Source organism: Myotis davidii, unplaced genomic scaffold (assembly GCF_000327345.1).
Source record: "Myotis davidii unplaced genomic scaffold, ASM32734v1 scaffold762, whole genome shotgun sequence".
Taxonomy (NCBI): Eukaryota; Metazoa; Chordata; class Mammalia; order Chiroptera; family Vespertilionidae; genus Myotis; species Myotis davidii.
This window is the reverse complement of record NW_006293699.1, coordinates 2374110-2385597: the sequence shown is the minus strand read 5'-3', so window position 1 is coordinate 2385597 and position 11488 is coordinate 2374110. Positions and strand designations below refer to the sequence as shown.

General features: G+C 50.5%; 1 protein-coding gene across 1 annotated transcript in view; it reads right to left on the bottom strand.

Annotated features, from left to right (window-relative positions):
- Positions 1–11488, bottom strand: part of DPP6 (dipeptidyl peptidase like 6) — a 330888-nt gene that overhangs the window by 222240 nt on the left and 97160 nt on the right. The window contains exon 2 of the mRNA XM_015566244.1: positions 809–923. Coding sequence (XP_015421730.1) covers positions 809–923 — 115 coding nt within the window. The remainder of the gene's footprint in view (positions 1–808; positions 924–11488) is intronic.

Sequence of the window (11488 nt, the reverse complement as noted above, 5' to 3'; positions counted from 1 at the left end):
TTTTTTGTCAAGTACTTATTCTGCATCCATTGAAATGATCTCCCCCATCTTTATTCCATTATCATCCGTGTATCTCATTGCTCTTTTGTTGTTGCTGTTGTTAATCCTCACCCAAGGATATTTTTCCATTGATTTTTAGAGAGAGTGGAAGGGAGGGGGAAAGACAGAGAGAAAGAGGGAGAAAGATCGATGTGAGAGAGACACATTGATTGGTTGCCTCCCCATACGGTTCCCCTCCAGGCCAGGCTGCCTTCTCTCCCTCACCTCCCTACCGTGGGAACGCCCCTTTATGTCTGACCTCACCCATGAACTTCCTCCCTAAGCCTCTCCTCTAGTCTTCTACACCCCTTCCCTGCAGAACATTCACTGTCCTTGTACCTACATGTTTTTGCTGCTGATATTTCCTCTTCCCTGAACGATTTCTGACTGTTTTATACTTCATTTCATCAGCAGTATCTAATATGTACTCTATTCTTAGTCACAATCCATACATGTTGTTTTTAATTCATCTTTGATGCAGTGTATGCGATATCTAAAATCTTTCCATTTCCATGCCGCTGTCTTCAGCTCGTCAAGCATGAATAAGTGCTGCGAATTCCCATAGCTGCTGAGCATTCCCACCTGGTCAGCAAGTATATATGAAAATCAAAGCACGTGAAATGGATTTTACTTGTTGATTTTACCAAAGGCACATGGAAAATTAGAACCCGGGAAACAAACTCTGCAATAGGCTGTTACTTAAAAGAAGCCGGTGAGTGAGTGGCGCCGGTGCCCTGGCAGTGGCTCCGGCTCTGGGACAGAACGGTACCTGGCGTCAGCAGGATGACCGAGGTGACGATCAGGGAGCAGATGACCAGGATCACGAGCAGCGCGATGGCGATCCCTTTCCAGTTCCTCTGCGGAGGGTTACTCCCCACCAGCTCCTGGAGACAACATGGAAGAGAAACCCGGTGAGAAAATACAGACACAGGGCGAGCCAAGCTAGTGCTCTCCACATAACCGAAGACCCAAGACACGGAAACCTGGACGGGGCCCACTCTCACCCTTGCAGCAACACGGAGCTCGCTCCTCGGCCTCTGTCTTCCCTGCCCCGGAGCAAACCTTAAGGAAGAATCGGAGCCCTGGCCAGTGCTCAGTGGTTAGAGCTTCAGCCCATGAACCGAAGGGCTGTGGGTTCCATCCCCTGGCCCGATCTGGGCTTGTGCAGCAGAGGCAACCAATCATGGCCTCTCTCTCACATGGATGTTTCTCTCTCTCCCTCCTGCCCCCCTTCCACTCTCTCTAAAAAATCAATGGAAACATGTATCCTTGGGTGAGAACCAACAACAACAACAAACAAACAAACAACAACAAAAAAAGAATCTGATATTTATTATGTTTGCAGCTTTTGTGCGAATTTAATGTTTCTCTATCCAACAAACTGGGTTCCACAGCACAGAGTAATCATTGTAGAGTTTTCCCTTCTTGCAGCCAAGCCATGAACCCCACAGAATCACCCCAAGTATGTTACATTTCTGGCCCTAAGTCCTCTCTCACCTCTCTCTCATGCATGTCACACTGTTAACCTCAGCTACTAAGTCCCATGTTCACTTAGTGCGCGCAGTGTGCCCATTTCAATCCCCCGCCGTGAGCCTTCCCTCCTTCTGGCCCTCCTCATGCAAGGCTGGCAGACACACCAGGTGCGAGGGGAGCTGCCTGTCTTCAAGGTTACCTCCCCTGTCCCCACGCTGGGTATCACCCCCCGCCCGGAACCATATTTGCATTTCAGCAGGGATTGGGGGTGACATCTGGCAACATTGCTAAAGGGATGATAAAGGTGGAATAAATCTAGAAATTAAATCAGTCACACTGGCTGCTGAGGCCAAATTTTTAGCTCCTTTCAAATTATTATGATTGTGTAATTTACAGCTCAAATGGGGACCCTTTGAGAGACGAAGGAAGTAGTGTTGATAATTAATAGTAAGTTAGAAATAGAATAGGGATATATTAGTAATTAGAATGATTAATTATACAAGGGCGACAGGGCTCTCCAGGGCAAACGGAGTCAGTCACATGGCAGATGGAGGATTTCCAACTCTGCCTATACTAGTACACAGGTCACAAAACATTCCGTTAGAGCAATCGCTGCAACACACATGCTCCAAGTCAGGATGGAACAGAATGAGATGACCTCAAAGTGCAGGCGACTCCATGCACAGACACTTCTTCACTCAAGACCGCGAGTTCTTGGAGCGCCTCAAATTGCTGCAAATCAAAATAAAAATGATACTCAACTATGGGCTGGCAAAGAATGAATACCTGGCGCCCAAATATTTAACATGGATGACCCAAGGTTCAAATTAAGAAAAATTCAACTCTAAGCAACTGGCATTCACTCTCTAGGTTATCAAATAAAGGAAACTCTGAGTGTCTCAGCAGGTGGTTCAATGGTTAGAGCATCAGCCCACACACAGAAGGGTCTCAGGTTCGATTACGGTCAAGGGCACAGACCTCGGTTGCAGGTCCAATCCCAGGCCCCGACTGAGGCATGTGTGGGAGGCAACCAATCACTGTGTCTCTCTCACATCGATGTCTCTCTCTTCCCCGCCTCACTCCCTCCCTTCCACTCTCTCTAAAAATCAATGGAAAAAATATCCTCCTGGGAGGGTTACCAAAAAATAAAAAAATAAAAATTCTGAGAGTCATTATAGTCTTAGCAGAAATAGTTCTACAGCTGTTTAGAAATTTCTACCAGTGTTCTTATTTGTCATCCAAAATTTACCTATTAAGAAAGTGCCCTTTCAGACCTTAAAAATGAGACTAAACATAAGCAAGGAATCAGGACAGAATGTTACACTGAGACAACATCACTTCCTGTTGGACTGAGTTTTCTATATGAGCGTCGATGCCCAGAAGTGATAGGATCTTGCTGATGGGTCAGCTTGTCCCTTCGCCCACGATGACAAAGGAAATACACCCTTTTCATCAACTTTGCGAGTAGCATGAATCCTGAAGCAGCACCATGCCTACAACCAACATTGCGGGGACAATCTCACGACGTTCCTGAACCCTGATCAGATGATATCCATGGTCACTGTCCACAACCAAATACATGACCACTGACCACCGAGTCTCCAAGGTCTGACAAGATACAATGAATGTGCCAGTTTCATCAGCTGGAACAAGTGATCTATTTTGAATCTTGTTTCCTATTAGAAGAATCTGGAATTCTAAATTCTACTTCAAACACATCTATTAGATGCTTATATGCAAAAAAAGTTGAGGACTTTTGCTTTCTGTCAATTTCTTGACCAGCAAGGAGTGTTGTAGCCCAACTTCCTTGACATTTTGACCTCCTTGGTATTTGTGGAGCTAGAAGTGATTTAGTTCTTAATTAGGACCGAGGTACAGACTTTAACTGTGTTCCCGCTGCTGTGGCTGCGGTGTGGCTCAGAGTGGCAGGCCGCGGAAGTGTGGTAGCCTGTCTGCAGGCCTGCCCGGGTAGCCAGTTCCAGGGGAAACATTTAAAAGTGCACTTTGGCCCTAGCTGGTTTGGCTCAATGGATAGAGCGTCGACCTGCGGACCGAAAGGTCCCGGGTTCGATTCCAGCCAGTTGCTGTGGTTTCAGTAAAGCTAAAATCAGGGCCAGTGTCCGGAGTTTCTTTCCCATGTAGGAACAGAGGTCCATTCCAGCATCCGGCTAGTTAAGCTTGTGTTTCCAGCTGTACAGTTCATCAGTCCATTGCATGTGGGGTCCACAGGACCACCTGCTGTGGAGGGAACACAGGCAAATGCAAGGAAGCAGGAGCAAAAGCAACCCATGAGCCAGGAGTATAGAGCAACCAAAGCAACACAAAAGAGAATTCTCCCTATCCTAGTCTGGCTCAATGGATAGAGCATCAGCCTGTGGACTGAAAGGTCCCGGGTTCGATTCCAGCCAAGGGCACATGCCTGGGCTGCGGGTTTGATCCCCAGTGGGGGGCACGCAGGAGGCAGCCAATCAGTGATTCTCTCTCATCATTGATGTTTCTATCTCTCCCTCTCCCTTCTTCTCTAAAATCAATAAAATATATTTTAAAAAAATAAAAATAAATAAAAGTGCACTTTGCTTGAAAGAATAGAGAAATATAGCTGGTTAAGCACAAGACAAACCCTCAAGCCACAGTGATAGTCAGAGGATGCCTACTTTCTGCTTGAACGATAATGCCACTGACATGCAATTGTGAGCCGTTTCGCAGATCCTGGGTCCTCAGCCCGGCCCTCGCTCTGTATCAGTGGAGGAGAGAACAGCGAGGCACAGGAGTCCGATGTGAAAAGCTTACCTGTGGCTAAGACACAGGCTTCCCTGTTCCCTGACACCCGCCCCCCAACTCCTCAGCTGCTAAACTCCCCGCGTTTGCTTTTGGGGAGAAGGATTTGCCAGGTCTTGCTCTCCTGTCCCCACCCCTCGGCCAAACCGATCAACCTCTCTCTCCAAACACAGTGTCTCAGGTCTCGCTTCACCTGTGCACCGGGCGCGGCCCTGACTTGTGGGAGGTGGTTCTGCAGCAGGGAAACCGATGTCCTGTGAAAGTGCCTTGAACAACGGCGGCAGCCACCCAGCCTGTGACATTGCCAGCGTGCCCCTCCCTGGCCCAGCGCCCACAGTATGACGTCCAGGACTAGGCTGGGCAGCGCCACAGATAATGACAGAGAGAGTGTCTACAGTACAGGGTGGGGCCAGAGTAGGGTTACAGGTGTTAGCACCAACAGTAAGACAATAGTAAATAAATAGTAATGCAATGGAAACTCTGGCCCTGGCTGGTGTGGTTCAGTAGGTTGAGCGTCATCCCAGGCACCAAAGATCTCCGGTTTGATTCCTGGTCAGGGCACATGCCTGGGCTGTGGGCTTGGGCTCAGTCCCTAATAGAGGGTGTGCAAGAGGCAGCCGATGGATGTTTCTCTCTCTCTCTCTCCCTCTCCCTTTCCTTCTAAAATCAATGTAAACATATTTTAAAAAAGAATAAACTCTGTTTCGCATACACACAACTGTAAACCCACTTTTGCCCACCCGTGTGACCAGGAGACAGAGGCGCTTACAAAACATGTCCTGGGAAGGAAGGAAGGTGCAAGGGCGGTCAGACTCAGAAACCGAAGATTCATGCGTGTCGTGTACTTGAACCATCAGGTGGAGGGGAGAGAAGACGAATGCTGTCCCCCCAGAGGCAGAGTGAGAACCGGAGCCATGACTGAGTGTCAGCAAGACCTCAGGGTTCAACCCTCCGTGCACGTGGCCAGCACAGGGCTGCCAGGGAGTGCGCAGGGGGCGCTGGTCTTCCGGGGGCGGGGGCAGGGGGGAGTCCTCCCAACACAGTACCCTCTGTGGACACCGCAGGGTGGGAAGCCAAGTGCAGGGCTGAAGTTGCTCCCTGGGCGGAGACCTGAAGGAGGAGGCGAACAAGGCGGCCTCCTCCTGGCTCCTGCTGCGGAGACTGCGCGAAAGGCCAGTGCAGGGCACTGCTCCGGGAGGGCGACCGCAGGAGGGATGCGGTGCCTGGCCACTCCCGCCGTTTCTAACAGATGCCACATCCTGCCTTTCAGGTCACGCGCTTACATTCAGACACACGGTGACTTACCCACAGGAGAGCAGGCACTTTTTATTTCTTGTTAATAGGGTATTTTTTTCATTGATTTTTAGACAGGTTGGAAGGAAGGAAGGAAGGAGGAGAGGGGAGGAGAAGGAGAGGGAGAGAGAGAGAGAGAGAGAGAGAGAGAGAGAGAGAGAGAGAGATAAAAGAGAAATATAAATTGGTTGCCTCCTGCCCATGCCCCGCAGGTACATGCCCTTGACTGGGAATCGAACCCACGACCCTTGGTGCATGGACTAACGCTCTAACCACTGGAACATGGCCAGGGTGCAGACATTCTTTATTAACTTGCCTTTTCATTTGCCAAATTTCATTTTTCAGAGTGTAGGTAATTTGTTCTCCACACAAGCAATACTGTAACAATAATAATAGGAAGTCAATTAAAGAAAATCACAACTATCTTGTTAATCCAAAAAAAAACATTTTTCACTTTTTTCCAACTTTCTTTCTAGTCCTGGTCTATAGGCACATTTAATTTTATGTATATCACCAGAGCACAGGTGCGGTTTTTTAGTTTGAATTCAGGGTAATATGTTTCTTTGAACATGTAATTTGGGTCCCACATTCAGACTTCCTCATCTGAACTTGCAGGAGTTAAATTATTAAAAATTTGAGAAGTGATCCTGCTTCCCATGAAGGGCAAAGGAAGTTAGTAAATTATCCCCTGAGACACTGAGCCTCAGTAATGTATTTCTTAGTAGAATTACAGGTTTTTGCCTAGAATGGTAAAAATGAGACTATAATGTATTCCCTGTTCTGTTTGGTACCACAAACATGCCTTAGAGATCCGATAAAATGGAAAAGCATGCTGACCACCATTTTCTCTAAGGTGAACAATCTTCTATTTATGCATCCATCATCCATCCATTCTCCATTATTCATCCATCCACCCATCACCTATTCATTCACTGACCCTTCATCCAACCTTCATCTATCCTCCCTCCCTTCCTTCCTTCCTTCCTTCCTTTCTTCCTTCCTTCCTTCCTCTTTTCCATCCATTCTCCATCACCTGTCCATCCACCCATTCTTCATCATCTTCCTCCCTCCCTCCCTTCCTTCCTTCCTCCCTCCCTCCCTTCCTTCCTTCCTTCCTTCCTTCCTTCCTTCCTTCCTTCCTCCCTTCTTTCCTTCCCACAGTTATCCAGGGCTTACTTTGCCAGACCCTGTTCTGAGAACCTCAGATGCCACAGAGAAAATAAACAAAGGCCATGCCACTGTTATTCACCCAACAAATGGAGTGGCTTTCAGCTTCTATGTTCCTTTCTTGTATCCAGTGCACAAGGTGAGAGGACGAACAATAAACAGCTACATCCATTAAGAGAAGCAGAAGCCCCAGGGTGAGGTCCTGGGAGCTGTCTGCCTGCAGGGAGGCAGGGGAGCTCCCTCATAAAATGACATTTGAAGGGTAGCTGAGCGGCAGGGGGCGGAGGCGCATCGCTGCTGTAGACACAGGTCCCCGAGTTCACACACTGAGGCTCCACGCCCATCCCATCGGGTGGTATTTGGAGAGTGCTTTCGGAGATTAGGGTTAGGATAGTGCTCTTATAAGAATGGATGCCAGAGAACCTGAGTCCTCCCTCTCCCTCTCTCTCCTTCGCTGCCCCCTCCCCCCTCCACAAGCATCAGGAAAGGCCTCCTGAGGGCGCAGCAGGGAACAGGCAGGTGGTCAAGCCCAGGAGAGAGCGCAGCAGCCCCCCAGTCCCCCTGATCCTGGATTCCAGTCCCCAGAGCTGGAGCAGGCACCGCTCCTGTGGAAGCTGCCCTGTCTGGCATTTGCTGTAACAGCCTGAGCAGAGTGAGGCCCGGCTGACAGCTGGGGGCACACACCCGGGTGGAGCACAGCAAGGAGGCCGCGGCCAGGCAGGGACAGTGGGAGAGTGAGGGGCCCAGCAGAGCGAGGAGGCCAGGGCTGGAGTGGGAGCCAGAGAGAGGAGGCCCGGCTTGGGCTCCTCCTGAGAGCAGGTGGCCAGCGCAGCAGGCACGGGTGGTGCTCGCCTGGTGGGAGCGTACATGGAGAACAGAAACCAGGAAGCGAGGGTGGAGGAGGAGGGACCCACAGGAGCGAGCAGGTCTGTCCAGGTTGGGGTGGCGCAGGTGGTGGGAAGTGGCTGATTCCGGACACATCCTAGAAACCGTGTCTGCAGTGCATTTGGGACGCATCACACACCCCGGTGTCAGGATGCTCTATCCTCCCCGCCTGCGTTGAGAGCCTCCTCACCACACAGATGTCCATGCCCTTCCCTCGCCTCAGAGCCCAGCCAGTTCTCCACCCTCTGCTCACCCTTTCCTGCTCCCAGAGCCAGTCACCCCTCCCAGTTCCCTCCCCCAGCACTTTGAATATACTGTTTCCTGCTATTCCTCTCCAGCTTCATTCCTCAGGGAATCCATGCGCATTCTTTAGTTCCCATCTCTGACACTGGGGGGAGCCTGGTCTGGTTTCCGGGCAGAGTTCATTATTCTCCCCTCAGGACACAGTGGGGACACTTGGTAAATGCTTTTCGGCAGCACGATGGCACCATTAGATTATGTATGGATGCCCGTGTCATCACCAACTGCAAGCTGCTCGGGGACCATGCCTGGATGTGCTCCTGCTCCCAAGTCGGCCACCGCCTCGCTCAGGGCCTGTCTGCCTTACAGGAGTGGCTGTGTTCCTTGCTGGCGCATCTGGCAGGAAGCAGTGTGACTGGTGCAGAGAGCAAGCACGAAGCAGCCCAGATGCAGTAAGGACGCCACACGCAGTGACTGGCCCTGGAAGGGGTGAAGCTGACATCTCAGGCTGGCAGGCGTGTTGTCCCTGACAACGCAGTCATTGCTCACACTTATTTTTAATGCAGGCAAACAGAGCCAGCAAGGAGCTGAAAGCAGACTAAACCGACTCCCAGGTTGCTGATGTCTGAAATATCAAATTATTTTAGTAATTGGTGATCAGAGTGTGATATTTTATGTGGGGCTGGGCAGCTAGAATAGATGAAATAGGAGATAAACTAATAAAGGCACCAGTCTCAGATGCGAGTCTCAGATGCGAGTCTCAGATGCGAGTTTCAGGTACGAGAATGCCCGACCTGCGGTCTTTGCCCTTCCATGTGAAATGTGGGGGTCGGGTGCAGATGTCTTCTAGCAGGTCCTTGTCCAACAAGGAAGAACAAACTCGTGGAGTGACAGATTTCCTTAATAAAAGTGTAGAGTTTATTGGGAGCATATACAAACTCGGTCTGGGCAGGTGTGTTCCCAAAGGGGACCCAGCCCAAATGGGAAAAGCCTGCCCTCTCTCTAATGAGAAAGAATCTAAATCCAAAAAATCTGAACTCTCTCTCGTCCCTTTGTCTCCGGTTTATATGCTGTAGTTCTTTGTTTGACCCTGGCCCTTTCTAATTGGATTTTCCTTGATTTAGGACCCCCGTGCTTTCCTACTTGGTCACCCTGCTACATAGTATCAGTTTCAAAGCTCAAAGCCCATGTGGTGCCCTCATCTTCCTCCCCCTCATCCTGGGGCATTTCTCCATCCTCTGTAAGATAATGCATTCCTCTCCCATGGACCCCCTTCATTCCCTAAAACTCCCTGTCCTGTCTCTAAAATTCCTTTTACATGTGCTTCCCCCAGGCCATGCCACCACAGCCTCTCCTCTCTGGGTTAAAATCTGAACTTCAGACAAAAGAGTAGCGATTCCAATGAAAACTATGAGGTGATGATTTCAAAAGTTAGAGAGGCCGGCCCTGGCTGATGTCACTCATTGGTTAGAGCATTGGTCTGAGCACTGAAGAGTTTGATTCCCAATGAAGGGCACATACCTGGGTTGCAGGTTCAATCCCCAGCCCCAGTCTGGGCATGTGCAGAGGCAACAAATAAACATGTCTTTCTCACATCAATGCTTCTCTCTCTCTCTCTCTCTCTCTCTCTCTCTCTCTCTCTCCCTCCCTCCCTCCCTCCCTCTTTCCTTCCCTCCCTCCCTCTCCACTCTTTCTAAAGTTCAATGGAAGAAATATCCTCAGATGAGTATTAACCAAACAACAGCAGCAACAACAACAAACCCAAAACAATAGAGAAACTTAAAGCTACAAAAGTAGGAAAAAGGAAAGAAGGGTGGGAGACAGAAGGAATCTCGCTCAGGTGTTAGGACTCAATGAAACGTGTTTGAAAGCTCATTCAAATGCATGAACATTATGGAAACATAGATGACTGCACTGCTCATTGCTGTCACTATCAAATGATGTTTCAGTAACGTGACAGGCAGTGTGGGGAGAGCTCAGAAGCACATGCCATTTCCTGCACCATTAAAGGAAGGAAAGAACGAGAGGCTGCACGCCTGTCTGTCTGTGCTCACTGCTGCCCCCAGGGCTCTCCTGAGGGCACTTAGGACACTGACTTTAGGTGGGCCCCGAAGCAGGGCGTCTGGGGGCTGCTGTGGGGCTCCACAAGGGGGCGATGTGTTGACTGCTCGGGCACACGCAGACGGCACGTCTGTCTTATGCCAGGTGAGTACAGCTGGCAGGAGCAGAGAAGGTGGTGGGTTCCCAGAAGCGAAAGGAGGAAGTGATTTCTCAGAAGCGAGAGGAGGAGGTGGTTTCACAGTAACAAAGGCAGTGAGGCAGACCCAGGCCTGGCCAGCCAGGCGGGCACAGCTGGCAACAGTGCATTTCATTTGCTAATGCGGAGGGTCAGCCAGGCGGCCTCTGCCCGGGAAGGAAGAAGGGCGCTCACGTGCTTCCTCACGATGACCAGCCGGCAGCAGTCAGTCCCTGCGGCAGCTTTCTGCGGGCACTGAGCCGGGAAGACTGGCCCTGGCTCCCCGTGCGGATGAGGCCTTTGCCAGGATAGAGTCGGACCTAGGTTTGGGTGACCTTGGTCTTAACATTTCCAGAAGACACATGGGAAGGCGCAGCCAGGTGGGCTGCACCATTCAGGCTGTGAGATGCACAGGCGTGTGGTTGGACAGGGCGGAAGGTGAGGAGTCACAGCTGGGAATGGCTGCCACTCCCCAGTGTCACACTTCCTCCCTCCCCCACCTCTGTGAATGCTGTTGCGGTCTCCTGAGGACTTTACTTTGCCAGCTGTGAGCACCAGGCCTGGAGGAGGCTGTGGCCGCAGATACTGTTTCCTGGGATCCAAGCAGTGCCTGTGACGGACTGTGGGCTGGGCTGGGCCGAGCTGTGCTGCTGGGCTGAGCAGGTGGCACTGGTGGGAGGATGGCATCTGACCTCAACACTGATGTCACCAACTAGAAATTGCTGGCTGCAGGCTCTGCTTTTTGAGGCCTGGTGATGAATGAGGAGCCATCGTCATCTTGGCGACAGAGGACTGACATTCCCGGTTATTACAGACTCTCTGGGTGCCTCTTCCTGACATCCCACCTCCCTGGGGTTTCTGATGCCGCCCCTCCACTCAGCGCCAGGCTCTCTGCCTCCCAGTGTGTTCTTGCCTCAGGGACTGGACTGAGATCCAAGCGCCTTTGCTATGAATCGGGAAACTTCTGTAGTTGACTGTTTTACGTAACAGGACTTTACATTCCTGCCTGAGGGCATGGACGTTCGCAATCTTATCCACAACCAGTTCCTAGAGCAGCTGTGAGCCTGTGGTTGTGGCTCAGCGAGGAAATAGGCAAATTACTAACTGTAATTAAATATGTATTTTAAAGTGTATCTATATACATACATATATCTACATATAGATATTCTAATCTAATAAAAGAGAAACATGCAAATTGACCACATCTCTGCTATGCCCCAAGCCACGCCCACCAGCCAATCAGAGTGACTATATGCAAATTAACTCAACCAAGATGGCAGCCGGCAGCCACGGATGGAGCTGGAGCAAGCAGGAGGCTTGGTTGCCCCGGCGATGGAGGAAGCCAAGCTTCCCACCCGCCCTGGCTGGCTGTGGCCT